The 21,554-nt window shown below is 45.0% G+C and overlaps 2 protein-coding genes across 4 annotated transcripts in view; both read left to right on the forward strand.

Moving 5' to 3' along the window:
* SYNJ1 (synaptojanin 1) overlaps nt 1–4,073 on the forward strand; it is an 87,875-nt gene extending 83,802 nt beyond the window's left edge. For all 3 annotated transcript variants that reach the window (XM_049857765.1, XM_049857763.1, XM_049857764.1), the window contains one exon: nt 1,071–4,073. In XM_049857765.1, coding sequence (XP_049713722.1) covers nt 1,071–1,850 — 780 coding nt within the window. In that variant the 3' untranslated portion in view covers nt 1,851–4,073. The remainder of the gene's footprint in view (nt 1–1,070) is intronic.
* A 5,369-nt stretch (nt 4,074–9,442) lies between these two features.
* CFAP298 (cilia and flagella associated protein 298) lies at nt 9,443–20,844 on the forward strand. The gene is made up of 7 exons (XM_049858244.1): nt 9,443–10,092; nt 13,898–14,065; nt 16,004–16,071; nt 17,825–17,983; nt 19,070–19,201; nt 20,180–20,275; nt 20,547–20,844. Exons 1-7 carry the CDS (start codon nt 9,954–9,956, stop codon nt 20,655–20,657), a joined length of 873 nt encoding a protein of 290 aa, XP_049714201.1. The 5' UTR covers nt 9,443–9,953; the 3' UTR covers nt 20,658–20,844.
* Nucleotides 20,845–21,554: the final 710 nt, after the last annotated feature.

Here is a 21,554-nt window from a genome sequence, read left to right on the forward strand (position 1 = left end):
ACAGAGGTTTTTTTTTTTTCTTTCCCTTAATTAATAATGAAGTGCCTGGTGAGCTAATTTGCTCACGCGGCCAGGATCAGAGTACTATTTCCCATGAGAACGGTTGGATTTGCTCAGCCCGGTAGCCTTGCTGGCCTCCAGAAGCTTCTCCGTGAACTAGGCGAGAAGGGCTCTCAGGGGGCAGTGTGAACTTTTTATCACTAAAATAATTCAGGACACTCCTCCTGTCAGTAACAGTCCACGACCACCTCTATCACATAGGAAGGACTGGGCACTGCTCTGGGCGCAGCTTCATTTTGATTTTACAATTAAAAATACCAAATAGAAAGTGGGCTTTTTCCCCCCGTTTTAAAAATATATATGTTGTACTTGGTTATTAATAAGCATATCTGCTTTGAAACATTTTTACAAGATGAGGCAGGTCAGTTGTTACATTATTCACAGTTTATTCTGAAAAAGGAAACTTACATTAAAAGGCAAAGAACTCTTTGAAAATTCATTTTTCCAAGTAGAAAAGGAAAAGGTGTATTGTCTTCAGCTTACGATACAAATATACTAGTAAAACCAAATTTTCATCCATTTAATTGAATTTCCATAGTACCAGTAACTTTAAATGGAAACGTATTTACAGGAACAGTGAAACCACATCACCGTCACAGAGGGGCGCTGGAAGTTCATTCACACATTTAGCCCAGGGTTTGAGTCCGGGCTTCTTAAGTTTGTGATAGAATGTGATAGGACTGGGGTGAACACAAATCATTTGTTAATTCTGTACAGTTCTCCATTTTAACGTTTTAATACTTGCATGAAGCAAGTTCTGTTAATTTCTTTGGAATTCAAAGAATGTATTTAGTAAAAAGACTTATTTAGTAGGGAGTTTTTAAGGAGTAAGACCTTAGCTCCATCATCATACTTAAACCACCAGAGTAGCAAAGTACCCAAAGCTGCTTTTCAGTCCCTAAATTTGTGTCCTTGCCCCCTAAAAATGAAGCACAACTAAGACAGGAAGCATAGGAAATACTAAGAGTAAATACAAACTGTGATTATTCAGTGCCCTCTTTCTTTTCCAGGTAAAAATAAATGGAGTCTCTGATGTCAGATCAGAATCACCATTAAAGAGTGACCCATTTGAAGATCTGTCATTTAATCTGCTTGTATCAAAGGCTCAGTTATCTGTCGAAGCATCACCTGCTCAGTTGCCTTCTACAGCACCAAGTCGTGTTGATGCTCTGAGTTCTCTAACTTGCATGCCGGCAACGCCTCCAGTTCCAGCGCGGAGTAAATTCCAGGAGAACATGCGGAGTTCTCCAAACCCATTTATCACTAGCTTGACCAGCACAAATCCTTTCACTGACAGGACTGCAGCTCCTGGAAACCCATTTAGAGCTGATTCTCAAGAATCAGAGGTAGCTTCGTGGCCCTCCAAAGAAGGGCCTGTTGCTAACAGCCCTTCCCCTTCTTTGCGGCCCCACAGTCTTAACACAAGCAAGCCTTCATCTTCCCTTGATGGCTTTGTGGACGGTTTTGATATGCAGAGCCAAACCTCGGATAAAAGTAGCAATCCAAAAGGATGGGTAACCTTCGAGGATGAAGAGGACTTTGGTGTGAAGCAGAAGTCAAAATCAGCTTGGTGTCCAGGCTCGCTGGGTAACCAGCCAGGCTCACTTTCTGGCTCAGACTTGACATTTGATGATGACTGGAATAAGGGTACAAATATTTCTTTCTGTGTGTTGCCATCAAGAAGACCACCCCCACCTCCGCTCCTGCCACCTGGTCCTGTCCCTCCAGGAGATCCTTGCACAGCTATGGCGTCGAAGGCATCACCCATCCTGGGCTTTACAGAAAGATAATGGTATGCAATAGAAAACAGCCGTTTCTTAGTTTGGCAGGGTAAAGCCAAAAGAATTGGGCATTCGTTATTCATTTTGTGCAATAAGGAATTGCTGAACGCACTGATATCTTCATAAAATACCACTATTTAATGTGTACAAAGCTGGAATATGTGTATATTGGAAATAACTGGAGTTATTATCATTAACTGGAGTTTTGGTGTGTTTTTGTTCAGATGGATAGAAGAGAGTAGTAGCCATAAAAAAAAAGTGCTTAAAACTACTTTAGAAAATAGTCCTTATTCAGAAATTCTCTGTGAGTCTTCGCTGAAGAATCTTAGAAAGTCCAGACAACTTTTAGCTGACATTACTGCCAGCCATTTCATACTTGTTAATAATTGGTATTTATGAGTATTTACCAAAGATCTGCCAAAGTTATAGTGAAACAGTTTTGGAAGGCTTTGCTTTAGAAAATATATATGTGTGTATACATATATATATATATATATATATATATATATATACACATTTACATCTTTGTAAAATTCATAATTTAAATTCCAAGATATAATCTGAATCAAATTTTTACGTAAAAGTTCTAACAACATCTTTTTTAAATATTACCAAATAGATGACTGCAAATGTAATTTGGACATTTTATTAATTTTCTTTCCCAAACTAGAATACTGTCCCTACAGAGTCTGATTTATCTCCCATTCCATACCCCACCCCTTTAGACACACAAATGCACACACACACCCCACTGTGTATACCTCTGTACACTTTTCTCTCTAGGAGAAGGTCCTTGCAGCTGGTGGCAGCATCCTTTGTGGTCACGGTCATGTGGGTGGATGTCCCAGCCCTCTCAAGCAAGCACTGCGGCCTTAGATGTCGGGAAGGCACGCACCACCGTGTCTAACTAGAAACGTTAGGTCTGAACGCACTGTGTTCTCCCTGCATGTTTAGGTTATGTTGCCCATCTCCCCCCACACCCTAGTATCTGCTGCTTTCACTTGGGCATTCTGCTTCTCATGGGAAAAGCAGCACTCCTCTGTGTGTTTTGAATTGGGCACATACTCGCTTCCCTTAAGAAGTTAGGTCACATATCTAAATTGCTGCTTTAAGTCTTCGGAGGCAATGCCTCAAATTAGCTGTGTATTTTTTCTCCTGCACTGCCAATATGCAACGAGTCCCACTTTTATTCATTTTATGAAGACATATACAGGATTTCTACAGAGCATGGTATTGATAGCGTTACATAAACCCAGTCAGAAAACCCCCTAGAGCAATAGTTGTTTTGTTGTCAGTTTAAGTTAAAATTGTCTTTACCTGTTAAGACTCACATTAACATTCCTTTTATGTGAAGGGTTGAGTCTGTCCGCCTGAAATTCTGTGTCCACCTTCACCTTCAAAGATGTCCATTGGGGGAGTATCAGAAAAGAGAGTTTATGGCTAAGAATATATAAAACCACAGCAGACTGCTATGCACTTAAAACAGAAGCAAACCTGTTAGAGAAACGGCCCTTTTCTAAATGCACAAATGTTATCAAAACGCTATATTTATAGAAATAATCCTCTCTTTGTCAAACAGCCAGGATTTGCTGTTAGGGATAACTCTTGTTTTATATTGTGTTTTTTTTTTTTGGCGGGGGGGGGGCTTCTAATCATTTCAGCAGTAGTATATTTTAAACAGCAGTATTACAGTAAGCATCGTGCTTCAAATGTGAATTAACTTGTTGAAACTGTGGCTTTAACATCTACGTGATTAGTGTATATGGTCCTTGCTCTCCATTAACAAGATAATTCATTATTAGGTTAAACTTCACTAGTGCAGATTGTTCAGTTCTGAAACACTGAATATAAACATATAAACTACTGTCTAAAATATACATCTCATGCAGCAGCTCAGCCTTTATCAGGAAAATTGCAGTCGTTGGCAAGTTGCTGAAAATGCACAAAGTTATGAAAGTCAAAATGTACACTCCAAACAACTAGCCACTTTTCTGTGTATTATTGAAATCTTTACCAGTTCTGTTAAAAGCAGAGCAGAAATTAGACACTAAGGCTCTCTGTGAATTCTTTGTTCTCTATAGTAGTTTGCTGTTTATATGTAAAAGTTTTATTGCTTATGTGGCATACAATATTTATAACTATATACTTTATAGAAGTATTAAAGTCAGTGGTATACATTCTGTACAGACCCTGTGAAATGTGCTGTCTATGAAATAAATACACTTGTCTTTACCATGTTGACTGCTTTGCTCAAAAGGGAAGAATTTTTCTTAACCAGTTCTCTTATAGTTTGCATATACCAGTTAGTGATATTTGGGGATTATAGGTTGTTAACTCCTGTTGTCAAATCAGGTATTTTAACCCAAGACCTTATTTTCATTAATTTCATCTCTCTGTAGAATGCTTACTCTAAAAGCAATAAGAGAGATTTTCTGAGGTAACGAGTCATCAAGAAGCCTGTGTGCACTTATTGTGTAAGAGAAGTGCTCAGTCAGAATCTTGCTGCCATCAAAATAACACAGGAGCATGACAGGAGCAGAGACCCACAGGAGCAGAGACAGCTGGATGGGGTGGGGAGGGAAACAGACCCTGAATAGCCAGACAGAGACCAACAAAACCTAAATTAAGAGGCTGGGGCTGCTAGTTCCTGTGAGTAACTGCCTTTTTTCATTCCTGCGTGATTGATAAAATAACCTCGATTCCTAAATAAATCTTATGTTTAGGATTCTCTAAGAAGTTACAGATTCAGAGTAATAGCCTTTAAAAACAAAAATACTTTGAGAATTGTAGGTTTACACGCAGCTCTTAGAGATATCAAGAGATCCCATGTCACTGTTTACCCCATTTTCCCCTACGATGACATCTTGCAAAATGATAGTCCAGCATCACAACCAGGATGTTGGCATTGATGCAGTCAAGGTACTGGACATTTCTGTCACCATGGGGATCCCTCACGTTTCCCGTTTCCCAGTTCCCCATCCGCGTCCTTAACCTCCGGCAACCACTCATTCATTCCCCATTCCTATAATTGTGTCATTTCAAGAATGTGATATAAATGGACTGATAAGGTATGTAACCTTTTGGGACTGGCTTTTTCACTCAGCATAAGTATCTGGAGACTCATTCAGGTAGTTGCATATTATCAATAGTGTGTCCTTTCTATTAGTATCCCGTGGTGTGGATGTGCCACAGTTTATTCATTCACCCATTGAAGGACATGTGGCTTGTTACCAGTTTGGGGCTAGTCAGAGTAAAGCTGCAGTGGACATTTGTGTACAGTATTTTTGTTGTTGGACATCAGCTTTAATTTCTCTGGGATAAATGCCCAGTCGTACAATTGCTGGGTAATACAGTAGTTGCGTGTGTACCTTTTAAAAAGCTGCCCAGCTGTCTTCCAGATTGTATCATTTCACATTCCCACCAGCAATGTGTGAGTGATCAGCTTCTCCAAATCTTCTCCAGCATGGTGGTGTCACTATTTTTTACTTCATCAATTCTCACTGTTAAACATGATATTTCATTCTTTCCATTTCCATTTCCCTAATAGCTAATGATATTGAACATCTTTCCATGTGCTTATTTGTCATCTTAAATCCTGTACATGAAATGTCTGTTGATGTCTTTTTTCTATTTTCTAAATAGATTTTTTACAGTTTTTTTTAGATTTATTGTGGTAGAACATATATAACAAAACCTTTGCCATTTCAGCTATTTTTACATGTATAGTTCCGTGACATTAATCACAGTCACCATGCTGTGAAACCATCATTTATTGCTGAGTTTTGAGAGTTCTTTATACATTCTAGATCTTTGCCGGATTAAGTGGTTGGCAAGTATTTTTTCCCAGTCTGTAGCTTGTCTTGTCATGCTCTTAACAGGGTCTTTTGCAGAGCAAAAGCTTTTAATTTTGATGAAGTTCAATTTATAGGCTTTTCCTTTTACGGATTGTGTTTTTACTGTCAAGTCTAATGACTCTTTGCCTAACGCTAGATTCGCGACGATTTTCTCCTATGCACTTTCCTAAAAGTCTTATTATTTTACGTTTTGCATTTAAGCCTGTGGTCCATTTTGAGTTAATTTTGTATAAAATATGAGGTGTTTGTCTAGATTCATATTTTTGCCTCTGGATGTCCAGTTGCTCCAGCACCATTTGTTGAAAAGACTATCCTCCCTCCATTGAAATGCTTTTGTGCCTTTGTCAAAAGTCAGTTGGGCCTATTTGTGTGGGTTTATTTCTGGGTTCTCTCATCTGCTCCATTGACCTCTGTGTCTATCCCTCCACCAATACCACAGCCTTGATTCCTACAGCTGTGTAGTAAGTCTTGGAGTCCTGGTGGCACAGTGGTTAAGAGCTTGGCTATTAACCAAAAGGTTGGCAGTTCAAATCCACTAGCTGCTCCTTGGAAACACTGTGGGGCAGTTCTACGCTGTCCTTTGGTGTCACTATGAGCTGGAATTGTCTCGACAGCAATGGGGTTGTTTTTTTGTATAGTAAGTCTGGAAATCAGGTAGGCTGATTCCTCCCACTTTATTTTTATTCAAAATTGTTAATCATGTCTGTATCTGCTATATTTACAAAAACCCTGATATCCACCCATGGCCATCGAGTTGATTCTGACTCATAGCAACCCTGTAGGAAAGAGTAGAACTGCCCCATAGAGTTTCCAGGGAGCGCCTGGTGGATTCAAACTGCTGACTTTTTGGTTAGCAGCCACAGCGCTTAACCACTACACCACGAGGGTTTCCAAAAAACCTTGATAGGAATTACATTAAACTTTATCAATTTGGGGAAAATTGACAGCTTTAATATGTTGAATCTTCCAATCCATGAATACGGTGTGTCTCTCCATTTATTTAGATCCTGGATTTCTTTCATCAGCATTTTGTTTTTTTCAACATACAAGTCCTGCACATTTTGTTAGATTCACTTTTTTTTTCTTTTGAGCAATTGTAAATGGTATTGTACCTTTAAATTTTGGTATCCATTTTCATTGCTAAACCCATTGCCTTCGAGTGGATTCTGACTCATAGCGACCCTACAGGATAGAGCAGAACTGCCCCATACAGTTTCCAAGGAGCACCTGATGGATTTGAACTACCAACCTGTTGGTAAGCAGCCATAGTTCTTAACCACTACACCACCAGGGTTTCCCTTTTTTCATTGCTAGTATATAGAAATTCAGTTGACATTTATGTTTATCTTGTGTCCTGCAACCTTACCTATTGTTGTAGGAGTATTTTGTTGTTTTGAGGATTCCTGGGGGTTTGCTACACAGACAACCATCTGCAAAGAGGGACAGTTATTTCTCCTTTCCAATCTGCATGCCTTTTACTTCCTTTCCTTGATGTATTGCATTGGCTACAACTTCCAGCATGATATTTCTAATAAGAGATTTTAGAAATAAAGCGGCTTTTCACCATTAATTATAATGTTAACGGTAGGTTTTTTGGAGTTGCTCTTTATCAAATTGAGGAAGTTCCCCTCTATTCCTATTTTTCTGAGAATTTTATTATGATTGGGTCTTAAATTTTGTGAAATGCTTTTTCAGCATCTATTAAAAAAAAAATTTTTTTTTTTTTTTTTTATTGATATGGTCTTGTGATTTTTCTTTAGCCTGTTAATATGGTGGGTTACTTTGATTGGTTTTTGAATATTCAACCAACCTTGCATCCCTGGACTAAACTTCACTTGGTTGTGGTGTATACTTATTTTTATAGCTTTATGAGTTTTATTTACTAAGATAACAATATTTTTACATCTATATTCATGATGATATTGGTCTGTAGTTTTCTATTTTTGTACTGTCTTTGTCTGGTTTTGGTATCAGAATAATAGAATACTTGCTTTATAAAACAAATTGGGAAGTGTTCCTTAAGAGGGTGTACAGAATTGGTGTAATTCTTCTTTAGATGTTTGGTAGAATTCCCTAATGAAACCATCTGGGCCTAGGAATATATCTTTTGGGAGGTTTTAAATTATAAATTCAGTTTCTTTATTAGTTCTAATGCCATTCAAATTATGTATTTCATATGGCATGAGTTGTGGAAGTTTGTACTTTTCAAGGAATTGGTCCATTTTATCTAAATTGTCAAATTTATTTATGTAGAGTTTTGCACTCACCCAGTGGTTCTGTGGGAGAATGACTGGCAATGTGCTCCTGTAAATACTGCAGCCAAGATAACCCGATAGGGCAGTTCTGCTCTGTCACACAGAGTCCCTGTGAGTCAAACAGCACCCACCACCAACTTCTGGTGTCTATAGTGATACTCCCTCCTTCATTCCTCAGATTGGTAATTTGTATCTTTTTTCCCTTGCTCAGTCTTGCTAGAAGTTTGTCACTTTTATCAATCTTTTCAAAGAACCAGTTCTTAGCTTCACTGATTTCTCTCTTTTGTTTACAATTCTTTGCTTTCTTCCCCTCTCCCTGGGCTTCACTCTCTTTCTCTCCAATCTCATTCCACATATGGGCCTCCAGTTGGGTTTGGGCATCCCTCCAACCCTCTCACCCCCACCCTCCCCCCATTCCTTGGGGATGCATTTTTGATAAAAAAGGCTGAAGTTTCAGGACAACAAAGCAGCAGGTGTTTGTGATACAGGCAGTCTCCAAGTTACAAACGAGCTCAATTCCTGAATCTGTCTTTAAGTCGAATTTGTAGATAAGTCAGAACAGGTACATATGGTTCTTAAAAAAAAAAAAAAAGTCAAATATTTGTCTCAGTCTATTTTTTTGATAGTATATATTTTACCCTTCTATGCATATAAAACACTTCAGAAACACTTCCAAACCATGCAATGTTTTCATGAGCATCACAAAGTAGCATTTGTGGTTATTACCAACAATTATATTTAACTCATTATGGCAATCCATTCTTAAGTACTAGTCGGGGACTCCCTGTAATCAAACCATATCCGGCCCTGCCCCTTGGAAGGAGATAACCAGGTAGAGAGGCCTTGTGCTATCTTAGCTTTGCTCGAACAGTTGCCACGCAGTCCATTCTGACTCACAGAGACTCCGTGTCTGAGCAGAACTGAGTTCCACAAGGTTTTCAAGGGTTGATTTTTTCAAAAGCAGATCCTGGTTTTTCTTCCGAGGACTCTGGGGGACTGTGACCTCCTGCCTTTGTTAACTGTACTGCCCAGGATCTCCCATTTTTGCTTTGCTGGCCACCCACCCCTTAAGGCATTTCCTAACCATCCAACCGAAAACGCCAGTTACCCTATTTTGTCTTTTTTATCTCTATTCGAATTTGCCTTCTTCATTTATGTTTGTTTGCTTTGTCACTGACACTAGAACGTAAGCTCCGTGACAGCAGGACTCTGGACCTGTCGCTGTGTCACAGGGGCCTGGGAGAAGACCGCCCAGCTGAACGGCCTTCGGTCTGAATCTGTCGGAGGAAGGCTGTCTGCTAGATATCTTTGGGAGGTCACCCTGGGGGCGGCCCATTGGGCTATCCCGGATGGGGGAACCCAAATCGGACCTCCGGACACAGAAAACAAGCGCACCGCCAACGGCATCCCGCCTCCTCCAGACCGGAAGCAGCGGGGCTGCGTTTCCGGAAGTGGAGGCTGCAGGCTGCAGAAAGGACTGCTGGGAGTGGGAGTGGCGGTGACTTTACCCGCAACAGACCCACCATCCTTTCCCACCCTGCTCCCTGGAATCTCGAGCTCCCAGGCGAGTGGGCGGGGCGGCCCGCGTTCCCCTCCAGAGGCTTCTGTTTGAGGGTTGCCGGACAACAGCCACTTCCAGGAGAGGGCCCCCGAGGATCCCGCTCCACAGGTGCCGGCTGGGTCCGCGGGCCTCACGGTGGACGGATCGTTGCCCCTGGCGACAGCTACTTCCGGGAGTGGATTGAGGGTTTCCGCGCACCGCGGCTTCCCCACCTTGGGAATCCGACGTAGAGCTGGCGGCCTCTCCGTCTCTGTGTTGAACTGTTGCCCCTGGCAACCGCCACTTCCGTGAGCGAGCGCCGTTTCCTCCCGCACCGCGGACGCCCGAACCCCTGGTTCCGGCCTTTAAGCAGCGGTTGCTTGGTCGCCGCCGTTAGTCCCTCCGGGTAACTCGGGCCGCCAGGGCCGTGGGCCGCGCACCCCGGACCTTCCCCGGGGCCGCCATGGTTCTGCTGCACGTGAAGCGCGGCGACGAGAGCCAGTTCCTGCTGCAGGCGCCGGGGAGCAGTGAGCTGGAGGAGCTCACGGTGCAGGTGACCCGGGTCTACAACGGGCGGCTCAAGGTGCAGCGCCTCTGCTCAGGTGCGGCCTGCGGGCACCCCTCTCCCCGGGCGGTGCGAGTCCGGGCTGTCTGTGGCGGGTGGGGGCCTGAGCGGCGCCGCGCCCCGAGGGGTGAAGAAGCGGGGCGACCTGGGGCGGAGAAGGTGTCTGGGGCTCAAATGGGACCCCGGGGAGACCCCGGGGGAACCAGACGCCAGGAAAGAGCAGGCCTCCAGCTTCCAAAAGCTCTCGGCACCCAGCTCCGGGTGGGCAGCCGGGGAGGCCAGGGTATGCGTCAATGCCTCGGAGCCGGGATTTGGGGTGCTGGTGAGTAAATGGTTGAAACGGACGGGGTAGAGAGGGAAGTGGGCCTGGGAGGGAGCCGAAGGACTAGGCTGAAGAGCCCATGGAGTGAACCAGACAAGTGCGAGAGGCAGAAGGATAACCGGGCGGTGTTTTTAAAGTGAATTTGTATTTGGAAACTCGAGTCGCTGTGGGACGGCCCCTCGCAGGTGAGAAGACAGGAGACAGCCTTGGCGTTCTTTCCCCTTTTTCCTGGGGAGGAAGCCCGACTGTTTGATGTTGCGGGGTTTCGGGGTCTCTCACCGCCCTGGTCACCCCCTGGGAGCCCTCGAGCAGCGCGGCTCTCTAGAACTTTCCTCGTCTGTGGAAATGTGCCGTGTTCCCTGTCCGGTGCAGTGTCTGCTAGCCGCCTGTGGCCGTGGAGCATTTGAAATGTGGCCAGTGCGACCGAGGCGCTGCATTTTAGTGTTATTTAATTTTTAATTTAGCTAGGCCAAGTATGTCTAGTAGCTGCTGCTATTTTAGAACCGGACATGGGGTACTCCGGGAATGGTCTGAGATGTTGTTCGCTGTTTCTGTAACTAGGTGATTTTTGTTCCCTGGAGAACTCTGAAAGGGTCACGATTTCTACCTTTAAGAAGCCTGTGTAAAGTTTCTTAATTTTACTGATGCCAAAACAGGCTCAATATTAAATGTTATGTTAAAATGCAAGCCTTTGGTAGAGAAAAAAGACCCAGACAACGTCTTCTGTAAAATTATGAACTGAAAATGTGCTGAATGTAAAGAGTCATGGGGGCAGTGGCGGTTCAGCGGTGGAATTCTCCCATGCGGGAGGCCTGGGTTCCCTTCCCGACCAAGGCACCTCATGGGCAGCCACCCCCCATCTGTCAGTGGAGGCTTGCATGTTGCTGTGATGCTGAACAGGTTTCAGTGGAGCTTCCAGTCTAAGGTGGACTAGGAAGAAAGGCCTGGTGACCTTCTGAAAATCAGCCAATGAAAACTGTGTGGATCACAACAGCCTGATCCACAAACAAAGATGGGAATGGTGCAGGCTTGGGCATCATTTTGTTTCCTTGTGCATGGGGTCATCATAAGTCAGGGCCGACTTGGCAGCAGCTAACAACAGTAGTGAACTTAGAATGCGTTGGTTTATTACAGACTGAGGGAGGACACTGTCACCTGTGATACAGGCAGGTACCAGTGCTACAGCTCGGAAATACAAGGGTGAAGGAGACCAGTCCCCTGCCCCCCAGGTGCTTAGGTCTGGTGGGCAAGAGACAAGGAACACTCTATTCAGCTACACCATTTGCTCCACAGGTTATATTATTACAGGCCACAAGTGTCTCCAGGGCTTTAGGGGAACACACAGATCTGTGTGCTTCTTTCCGGTAAAAAAAAAAAAGGAAAGAACAGCAATTTTGTTAAAATGTAGATTGGTTTTAGTGTGAATATATATGGAAAGTCCCTGGGTGGTGCACACAGTTAATGTGCTCAGCTGCTAACCCAAAGTTTGGTGGTTCGAGTCCACCCAAAGGTACCCTGGGAGAAAGGCCTGGTGATCTACTTCTAAAAAATCAGCCACTGAAAACCCAATGGAGCATGATTCTACTCTGTTACACACAGGGTTGTCATGAGCAACTGATTTCCTTTCTTTTAAAATTGTACTCGAGATGAAGGTTTGCAGAACAAACTAGCTTCTTATTAAACAGTTTGTACACGTATTGTTTTATGACATTAACAATCCCATGACATGTCAACACTCTCCCTTCCTGACCTTGGATTCCCTATTACCAGCTTTCCTGTCCCCTCCTGTCTTCTAGTCCTTGCCCTTGGGCTGGTGTGCCCCTTTAGTCTTGCTTTGTTTTATGGGCCTGTCTAATCGTTGGCTGAAGGGTGAATCTCAGGAGTAACTTCAGTACTGAGTTAAAAGGGTGTTCAGGGGCCATACTCTTGGGGTTTCTCCAGTCTCTGTCAGGCCAGTAAGTCTGGTCTTTTTTTTGTGAGTTAGAATTGTATTCTACATTTTTATCCAGCTCTGTCTGGGACCCTCTATTGTGATCCCTGTCAGAGCAGTCAGTGGTGGTAGCTGGGCACCATCTACTTGTGCTGGACTCAGTCTGGTGGAGGCCGTGGAAGTTGTGAGTCTTTAGCTTTCTTCGTTCTCTCTTGCTCCTGAAAGGGTGCGACTAGTGGAGTATCTTGGATGGCCGCTCATAGGCTTTTAAGACTGCAGACACTACTCCTGGTTTTGTTTTTGTTTTATGTGTGGAAAACAGAACAGGAAAAGAATAAAACCATGCACTCGAATAGTGAATGTGATACTACAAAGCCAAGACCCTTGTCTCTGTCACTTGCCAGGGGTGTGAGCTGCCTGAAACTCTCCCCACTGAACGGAGCGGATTTATTTACACGAGGTGTCTGTCAGCGGTGTGACTGGGAAAGCCTCAGATACAGGGGTAAATTCAGGAGGACAGGGATGTGGACAGCTGTCTCACCACCTGATGAGGTTGATTAGATGAGGGGATTCTTGTGAGTGCGCTTGGAGAACTGTAAAGCCCCGTAGGAAGTCAGACTTCAGCAAACATTGACATCGTGCTTCCAGAATGCCAGTCTGGGAAGAGTTTCATAACCTTTTTGCTTCTGTTGAATGAGGCTGCATCGGTGACTTTTTATCAGGGATCAAGGATAGGTCTGGCACATAGCAAGTGGTAATTTGTTAGCTCCTGCTAAGCCGGCCCCGGACCCCTGGCCATCACATGCACGGAACAAAACACTGCCCAGTCCTGCCCATCGCTGTCATTGGTTATAGATGGAACCATTGTGATCAATAGGGTTTTCATTAGCTTATTTTTATTTACTTAATTTTATTGTGCTTTAGGTGAAAGTTTACAGCATAAATTAGTTCGCATTCAAAAATAATATACACAAATTGTTTTGTGACATTGGTTACAATGTCTGCAATGTGTCAGTACTCTCCCCCTTTCCATCCCAGGTTCTGTGTCCATACATCCATTTTTCCTGTCCCTTTCTGTCTTCTCCTCTTGCTTTTGGGGCAGGAGTCGCCCATTTGGTCTCATATATTTGAACTAAGAAGCGTGTTCCTCACATGTGTTATTGTTTGTTTTATAGACTTGTCTAATCTTTGGCTGAAAGGTAAGCCTTGGGAGTGGTTTCGGTTCTGAGTTATTATTAGCTTATTTTTAGAAGTAGATCACCAGGTCTTTCTCCCTAGTCTGTCTTGGTCTGGAAGCTCTGCAGAAACCTGTTCAGCATCATAGCAACACACAGGCCTCCACTGGTGGACGGTGGTGACTGTGCTTGAGGTGTATTGACTGGGAATCAAACTGAGTCTCCCACGTGGTAGGTGAGAATTCTACCACTAAACCACCACTGGCCTCAAAGTGGCTTCTAAGTATTTGTTAAATAAAATAATGAACCAGACGGGCAAGGCCACAGACCTCTGGGGAGCCTACCTTCCAGTGAAGTGTAAGGTGTGACAGTGCTGGTTGCGATACCTATTGTCTAACTTTCTCTTGTTTTTAAGAAATGGAAGAATTAGCAGAACACGGCGTATTTCTCCCTCCTAATATGCAAGGACTGACTGACGACCAGATTGAAGAATTGAAACTAAAGGACGAATGGGGAGAGAAGTGTGTGCCCAGCGGGGGCTCAGTGTTTAAAAAAGATGATGTCGGACGAAGGAACGGTCAAGGTAATGGAGCAGCCTTCTGTGTGCATGCCCAGAGGTACCCATAAATCATGAACACAGTCCTTGAAATTTAAAAATTGGCCCCAGTCTTTTTATACAGACTTACACAGTACTGCGCTGTGTAACTCATTGTGGTAGAGTCCTAGTCCAGAATGAACTAGGTGTGGGAATGAAGCTCCTCCTGCCTTCTCACACTCACTAAGTGGCAACCAGCTCTTAAATACATGAGCCAGGTGACACTGCCATTTTTGTAGGTCAAAAATGGTTGAACACTGGCAGTCTTATATGGTTCAACCTAATGGTTTTGGGGTGGTAATCATTAAAAATTTACGAAAGGTCGTGTTGTATTATGGTTGGCAGATATTGGGGTTTATTTGGAGATTCTGGGAAGGACGGAAGTGGATTCCATACAGGGCTCCCCCCTTGACTCGTGGACACGCTTCTTCGGTTCCGAGCCCCTAGGCCCACGTTGGAGTGCTGAGGAGACTGTCCTTAGGTCTGTGTTCGGCATATGGTTGATCATGAGGAATTTGAAGGCAGAAAGTACGATAATCCTTTTTTGATAGTATATCCCTTTTATCCTGCACAAAAAGCTCCATTTAAAAACTGTAATTGATTCACAAACACCTAAATATCTACTGTGTCCCCAACACTGTCAGTCATTTGAGGGAGCGATAAATTCAAAACCGTGTCCCTGCAAGGCCTTTACAAACGCAGAAGTATATGTTTGTTAAATTGGGGATGTAGGCATTCCTAGTGTTACTGCCTTTGAATTTTAACCTGGAAAATGGTTGGTTGCCATCCATGTCTTTTCATACCTAACCTTGTTCTCAGCTTAGAGAGTTTTTTATTGTTTTTTTTTTTCTTATTAGAAGGAATTGTATCAATGAGAAAAATAGTATCTTCTAAGAACCAGTTAACTGTTCATCATTCATCTTTAAACAGATACTGTCTTAAGTTCACCATTGTATTTCTTATACTTTCCATATCCAATATTGTTATTTATTTAGAATACACCTTCTCCTCACTTAACAACTATTTAGGTATCTGATATTTCACATTTATGCCAATAGTAAAAAAATCTACTCTCCGACTGTGTGGCATGTTAACAACATATGTCTGGCAGTAACAAACACCTAGGTGTGAGGCGAGAGAAGCGCTGGCTGTGATTGATGGTTAAGGTTACGTGTCAGCTGGGCTGGGCCATGACTCTCAGTGGTTTGGCAGTTATGTAGTGATGTAATTTTGCAATGATGTAATGATGTAGTCATCTTCCATTTTGTCATCTGATGTCATCACCCTCCATTTTCGCATAATGCTGATTATCTCATAATGACCTGGTCTTTGGGACCTAAGCACATCCATAAGGGGGGGAGTATAAAGTTTGAACTTGTCACGTATTCTTTAGATTTCGATGTTCCATCTCCATTGTTTTTGCTTCCAAACTTTTCATTTTATTGTTTTTTTTCTTCTTCTCCAGGCATTGACAAACTGGCCAAATTCAGGCAGCCACCAATTTTTGTAAATAAAGTTTTACCGGAATGCAGCCATCCAATTTGTCTGCATTGTTGTTTGTGGCTGCTTTTGTGCCTCAGTGGCAGAATCAAGTCATTGCAAGGGAGACTATATAGCCTCCAAAGCTATATATATGTATGTAATTTACTGTCTGGTCCTTTACAGAAAATGTCCAATGACGTTTATTCTTGAAAGCCTTTGCTACTTTGTATAAAGTGCACTCAAGGTCTCCTGTCGTGATGAGATCATTAGCCGACACCTCACAGCCAGCCTTCTTGTGTCTGCCCGCTAAATCCCACGCCTGCGCTTTCATTCACTTACCTCCCCCTGACCCCCACGCACAGACGTGATCGGGAAGTTGAAGAAGAATTTTAAAGAGACTGTATTTGATGGCTGTCTCTCCCCCCCCACCCCCTTTTTTAACAGCTCCAAATGAAAAAATGAAGCAGGTGTTAAAGAAGACTATAGAAGAAGCCAAAGCAATCATCTCCAAGGTTAGCTTTTCAAACGGTGGCTCTAAAGCTTGTCTTCTGAAATACAAATCACGACGTCCAGAGTTAGCTGTCTCCTCCATTCCTCCTCTCCCCTCCACTGAGGCCCTACTTATGCTTAGGCTGGGAGACCGAGGCCACCTGGCCGGAGCCATGCAGCTCTCTGTCCTCCCCACCCCCCATTACCATCCTGCTTCTCTTGTCCCTCCTTGGGACTCCAGAGGTCACTGTCTCTCCCATCACTGCAGCTGCTCCCACTCCTCCAGCTTGTTTAGCTCCCCCGCTCAGGAAGGGATGCTGTCTTGAGTCTCTCACCTGTGGGCTCTGTCCTCTGTAAACACACTCAGACCTTTTCCCTTAGGTTCACATCAATTCCCTGCAGCTTAACTTCCCATCCTGCCTCCCCTCTTCCCTTCTCACAGGCTTCCTGGAGGAGGGGCCACGTTGATTGGCTCCAGACCCTTAGCCTGTATCCCCTAGGTGTCTTCGACCAGGCATTGGCTTTCTTCCTTACAAACACTTCGCCACCAGTGACCCCTCATCAGCAGTCCTCTTCTTGTGCTGACTCTTGGGTCCAGAGCACATCTGCGACCCTACTCTGTTCTTGTTGCCTTCCAGCTCTCCAGTTGCTGTTTCATCTTCCTTTTGCCTCTTAAACTTGGTGTTTATCAAAATTCTTTATCGTGGGCCTCTTCTCTTCCTTCCTGCCTTGGCCCTTTATCTGCTCTGCCAAATGCCAATTCCACCTCTGTAGATCTCTTTCAGACCTCTGTCTTGTACCCCAACATCTTCCTGAACTTGGGGCTGAGTTTCCAGCTGCCAGCTGGATGGTTCTACCTGGGTGTCCGCCCAGCACCTCAGACTCACGTTCTCTGGAATTGGCCTCATTATCCCCTCGCCCTTCGCCCTCTCATTCTGTAGTCAGGAATGAGCGCTCCCTGCAGACATTTCTCTTTCTGTCCAGGGGTCACCAGTGTCCTAGAAGCTGCCCTCGGCAGCGTCACCTCAGCACGTCCCCTGTCCCCAATGTGCCACCATCTGTTCCCATGGCGCCCGAAGCCCACCTCCCCCGCTTGTTTCCACAGCCATCCGTCTCAGGCTCCCCGGCAGCCTCTCGTCTGTACCTGCAGAGCCTCCTAGCTGGTCTCCCCACTTAGGTCCTCTCCACCCCACCATGAGGGTAGTCTTTGTGTTTTCACTCCTTCCCAGGAAAATGAGTCACTGCCCGTTGCTGGCAGTAAACAGACGCCTCGGCCTGGCTTCGTGGCCACTCAGAAAACAACTCCAGCCCACCCTCTAGCCCTCTCTCCTCTTCTTCTTGCCCCAGATAGACTGGTCTGCTTGCTCTTGAGATGCCTGGCTGCCACCTCCACCTGCTAAATCCACCTGTGTCTTCAGGCCCACCTGAGATGCTGCCTCCCATGCAGCATTTTCCGGCCTCTCCCGTCCGTGCAGGGGGTCGTGGGTGCTTTCCCCCAGAGCGTTCTTCAAACCTACACTGTCCTCTCTCCATGTTGTCAGGATTCTGCTTTGTCACCGAGCTGCATTGCACCTGGCCCACCCCTGAGATAGGTTATGGTGGCTTTGGTAGCAAGAACTGCTTATTCCTTTTTGCTGCTAGAGCAGTGTCTGGCAAGGGCCCTTCCTGTGCAGGAACCTGGTGAATCTTGGCAAGGGCCCTGTACGGATGGGAACCTGGTGAATCTCATTGGACTTATGAGCTGTGCTTTAGATAACGGTGCCTGCCCACTTTCAGAAACAAGTGGAAGCCAATGTCTGTGTTACCATGGAGATGGTGAAAGATGCCCTGGACCAGCTGCGCGGTGCAGTGATGATTGTCTACCCCATGGGCCTGCCCCCCTATGATCCCATCCGGATGGAATTTGAAAACAAAGAAGACTTGTCAGGAACTCAGGTGTGTGGCTCTCACCTGCCCTCAAAGGTGACCTCATTCCCCCCAGAGGGCAGACACCCATCACACTGGACTAGCCTCCAGGGAGTGGTATTTGTTCCTCACCCAGCTTGCCATCATTGCTGCCCCGTGCCTCAGGACAGTTCTGGATTCACAAGAGGACCCTGAGGGGTGGGACTTGTGGTTGCAGAGTTCGGCCATAGAGAGGTTTGTGAGTTCACCTGTCTGGAGTAACTGAAAATGTTGCCACGTTCTTTGGCTGCTGGGAAGCCAGACATCTGATTTGTGGCCTGCTTCTACCCAAACGTATAGTCACTTGGCGTGAATTTTGTGTTCTAGCTCTACCCTTTGCTTCATATTATTTTCTACCCTTACTTTCTGTTTTCCCTTATTTTTCTCATTTCTTATCGTATTGGACAGTATATGTTTCTCTTAAAAAAAACCCAAACCAGTTGTCATTGAGTCGATTCATACTCAAGGCGACCACATGTGTACAGAGGAGAACTGCCGCGTAGGGTTTTCAAGGCTGTGACCTTTTGGAAGCAGATCACTGGGCCTTTCTTCTGAGGTGCCTCTGGGTGGGCTCGAACTGCCAACCTTTCAGTTAGTTCAGTGCTTAATCGTTTGCCCCACTCAAGGACTCCTGTAGATATGTGGACGTGGGGTGTGTGTGTGTCCCTGGTGGCTCAGTGATTAAGAGCTCGGCTGCTAACCAAAAGGTGAGCAGTTTGAATCCACCATCTACTCCTTGGAAGCTCTGTGAGGCAGTTCTGCTCTGTTCTATAGGGTTGCTATGAGTTTTGGTTTTACACACACACACACTCGATTTGGACTCATAGCAACCCTATAGGACAGAGTAGAACTGCCCTTTAGGGTTTCTAAGGAGCTGCTGGTAGATTTGAACTGCTGATCTTTTGGTTAGCAGCTGAGTCCTTATCCACTGCTTTACCAGAACTCCAAACCAAACCTGTTGCCATCGAGTTAATTCTGACTCATAGTGACCCTGTAGGACAGAGTAGAACTGCCCCATAGGGTTTCCAAGGAGCAGTGTCCCAGGAACTTACAGCGGGCTCTTCCGTTTGGCCCCAGGCGGAACTCAGTGTCATTAAAGAGTTGGAGGCACAGCTGTGGTGGGCAGCCAAGGAGTTAAGAAGAACAAAGAAGCTCTCAGACTACGTGGGGAGAAACGAAAAAACCAAAATCATCGTCAAGATTCAGCAAGTAAGTACTTAAGCTTTATCACCTCGGTGTTCTATTGTTACTGACTTCTAAGCTGATGAAAATTTACAATAAACCTGAAACATTTAAACTACTTGTCCAGATATGTGAATCTTCTTGGCCTGGGGTTGAAGTAAAAATGTCCTATTTGTGCATACCACCCAGAAGAAAACAAGATTAATTGACAAGACCTAGAGTTCTAATTTGGGGAAGCACCTTGGAGGACATGCCATGTGGAGTCCCTGGGTGGTGCAAATGGTTAACATGCTTGGCTGCTAGCCAAAAGACTGGGGGTTCCAGTCTACCCGGAGGCACTGCAGAAGAAAGGCCTCGTGATCTACGTCCAAAAAAATCAGCAATTGAAAACCCTGTGGAGTGCAGTTCTGCTCTGATGCACATGGGGGCACCATGAGTTGGAATCGACAGACAGTAACCAGTTTATGCCATGTCAATACTAATTGAAAAAGTGGGGCTGTGAGTAAATAAAAAATGCTCCAGCCGAGAGCAGTGATACCCAGCTTTTTCAAAATGAGGGAAGGGTTAGAGACATTTTGGGGCTATAATGCAGAGCGTACAACCACAGGCGGCTCTGGTTTGTGCTGTCACCTCAGTCATCACTCTGTAATTCTGGGGAAACAGGGTCCTCCCCAGTGATCTCCATCCAGAGCCCGTGGCTCCAAAGCATCTCCCTTCCCCATTGGTCTGCAGTGGCTCGCTCAGGAGTGGCCGTGACAGAGGGGTCCTGGGGAGTGGACGTCTAGGCAGATGGCATTGCCGCGGCCTGGTTTCCTTCCCTCCACCTCAAGGGTGCAGAGCTCCCGTGCTGCCAAGACCAAGGCTGCCGTGATGATTCTATTTGGGAATGGACGGCCTGCTTGTCTTTACAGGTGGCAGAGGTGGTTGTAAGGTACTGGGTGTAAATCTTGTTGTCACTCTGAGAGCGCCTCAGTCAACGGTTCACTCTTCCGCTGGTCTTTGCAGAGGGGACAAGGAGCCCCCGCCCGAGAGCCGATTATCAGCAGTGAGGAGCAGAAGCAGCTGATGCTGTACTATCACAGGAGGCAGGAGGAACTCAAGGTATCAGTGACAGGCTTCTGGCAGACCTTGCGCCTGGGGCGCCTGCCCCTCTATTTTCCCCAGGGGTGCTGGGGCAGGAGGGGCCAGTGAGTCCTGCAGGATGTGGGGGACTGGCCTGTCCCAGGCCACTGGGGCCTTGCCAGTGTCAGCCCAGCCTCCAAGACCGGGGAGGAGAGGGGAGTGGGAGGCCTGGTTATGGATTCTTTCTTGTCTCTTTATGTGCAAAACGCCTTCCTGGAATGCCTTCCTGAGTAAAAACATTTATTTCCAGAAACTGGAAGAAAATGATGATGACTCCTGTTTAAACTCTCCATGGGCTGATAACACTGCTTTGAAAAGACATTTCCATGGGGTAAAAGACATAAAGTGGAGACCACGATGAAGTCGGCCTGCTGATGGAGCTTTCAGAAATACTAACTCACCTTTCTTTTAGGCAAAGTAATTTTAGTAATAAAAAGAGCACCCACAACCCTGTACAGAAGATGCTGAAATTTCTGATTTTCCTAGTGTTTCTCTTAACTTCAGTTTTTAAAGTAAAGGTTATTTAAGGTTATAGAACTTAATAAATGCATCCTAAAAGAATCTGCCTAAATTATTTATATTTCTGCACAACTAATTAGTATCTGAGGAGCTCTGGTAGTTAAGAGCTGAGCTGCTAAACAAAAGGTCAGCAGTTTGAATCCACTAGCTGTTCTTTGGAAACCCTATGGGGCAGTTCTGCTCTGTCCTCTAGGGTCACTGTGAGTCAAAATCGACTCAGCGGCAATGGGTTTGGTTTTTGTAATTAGCATGTGAGGTTCTTCTTTGATGAAACAGGAAAGATATAATTGCAGTCTTTTATTATTATTGTTTTTCATTTCTTTGGTTTCTGTTCTCATGAGAACTGTTGCATTTGAGGAATCTGACAGTACTTTCCCTTCTTAGCAAATCAAGTATCTGATGTGAAACTTGACTGCCAGTGACCACTAGAGGCCGCTAGCCACTGAGTTGTCTTGTAGACATCTTAGAGATCTGTTGGAGGAGAAGTCTCAGTCATCCCACCGCAGGATCTCCCTGTAGCCCGGCATCTCCTGCCTCGAAGGGGAAGTTGCAGTCCTGGTTGATGGTTGTCTTCCAGGACTAGGGGTTGCTCCCGTGATGGCAGTTGAAGAGCCACACTGTTCTTACCTGAAGGCTTACCTGCAGGGTCTCCGTTTCCCAGGTCTCTGTCGGTGGAATGAGTGGACTGTTGAAAATGAGTGCAGAGGCTCGTGGAGGCAGCTCTTCTCTTGGCTGCCTC

Source organism: Elephas maximus, chromosome 18 (genome assembly GCF_024166365.1).
Source record: "Elephas maximus indicus isolate mEleMax1 chromosome 18, mEleMax1 primary haplotype, whole genome shotgun sequence".
In the NCBI taxonomy this organism is placed as follows: Eukaryota; Metazoa; Chordata; class Mammalia; order Proboscidea; family Elephantidae; genus Elephas; species Elephas maximus.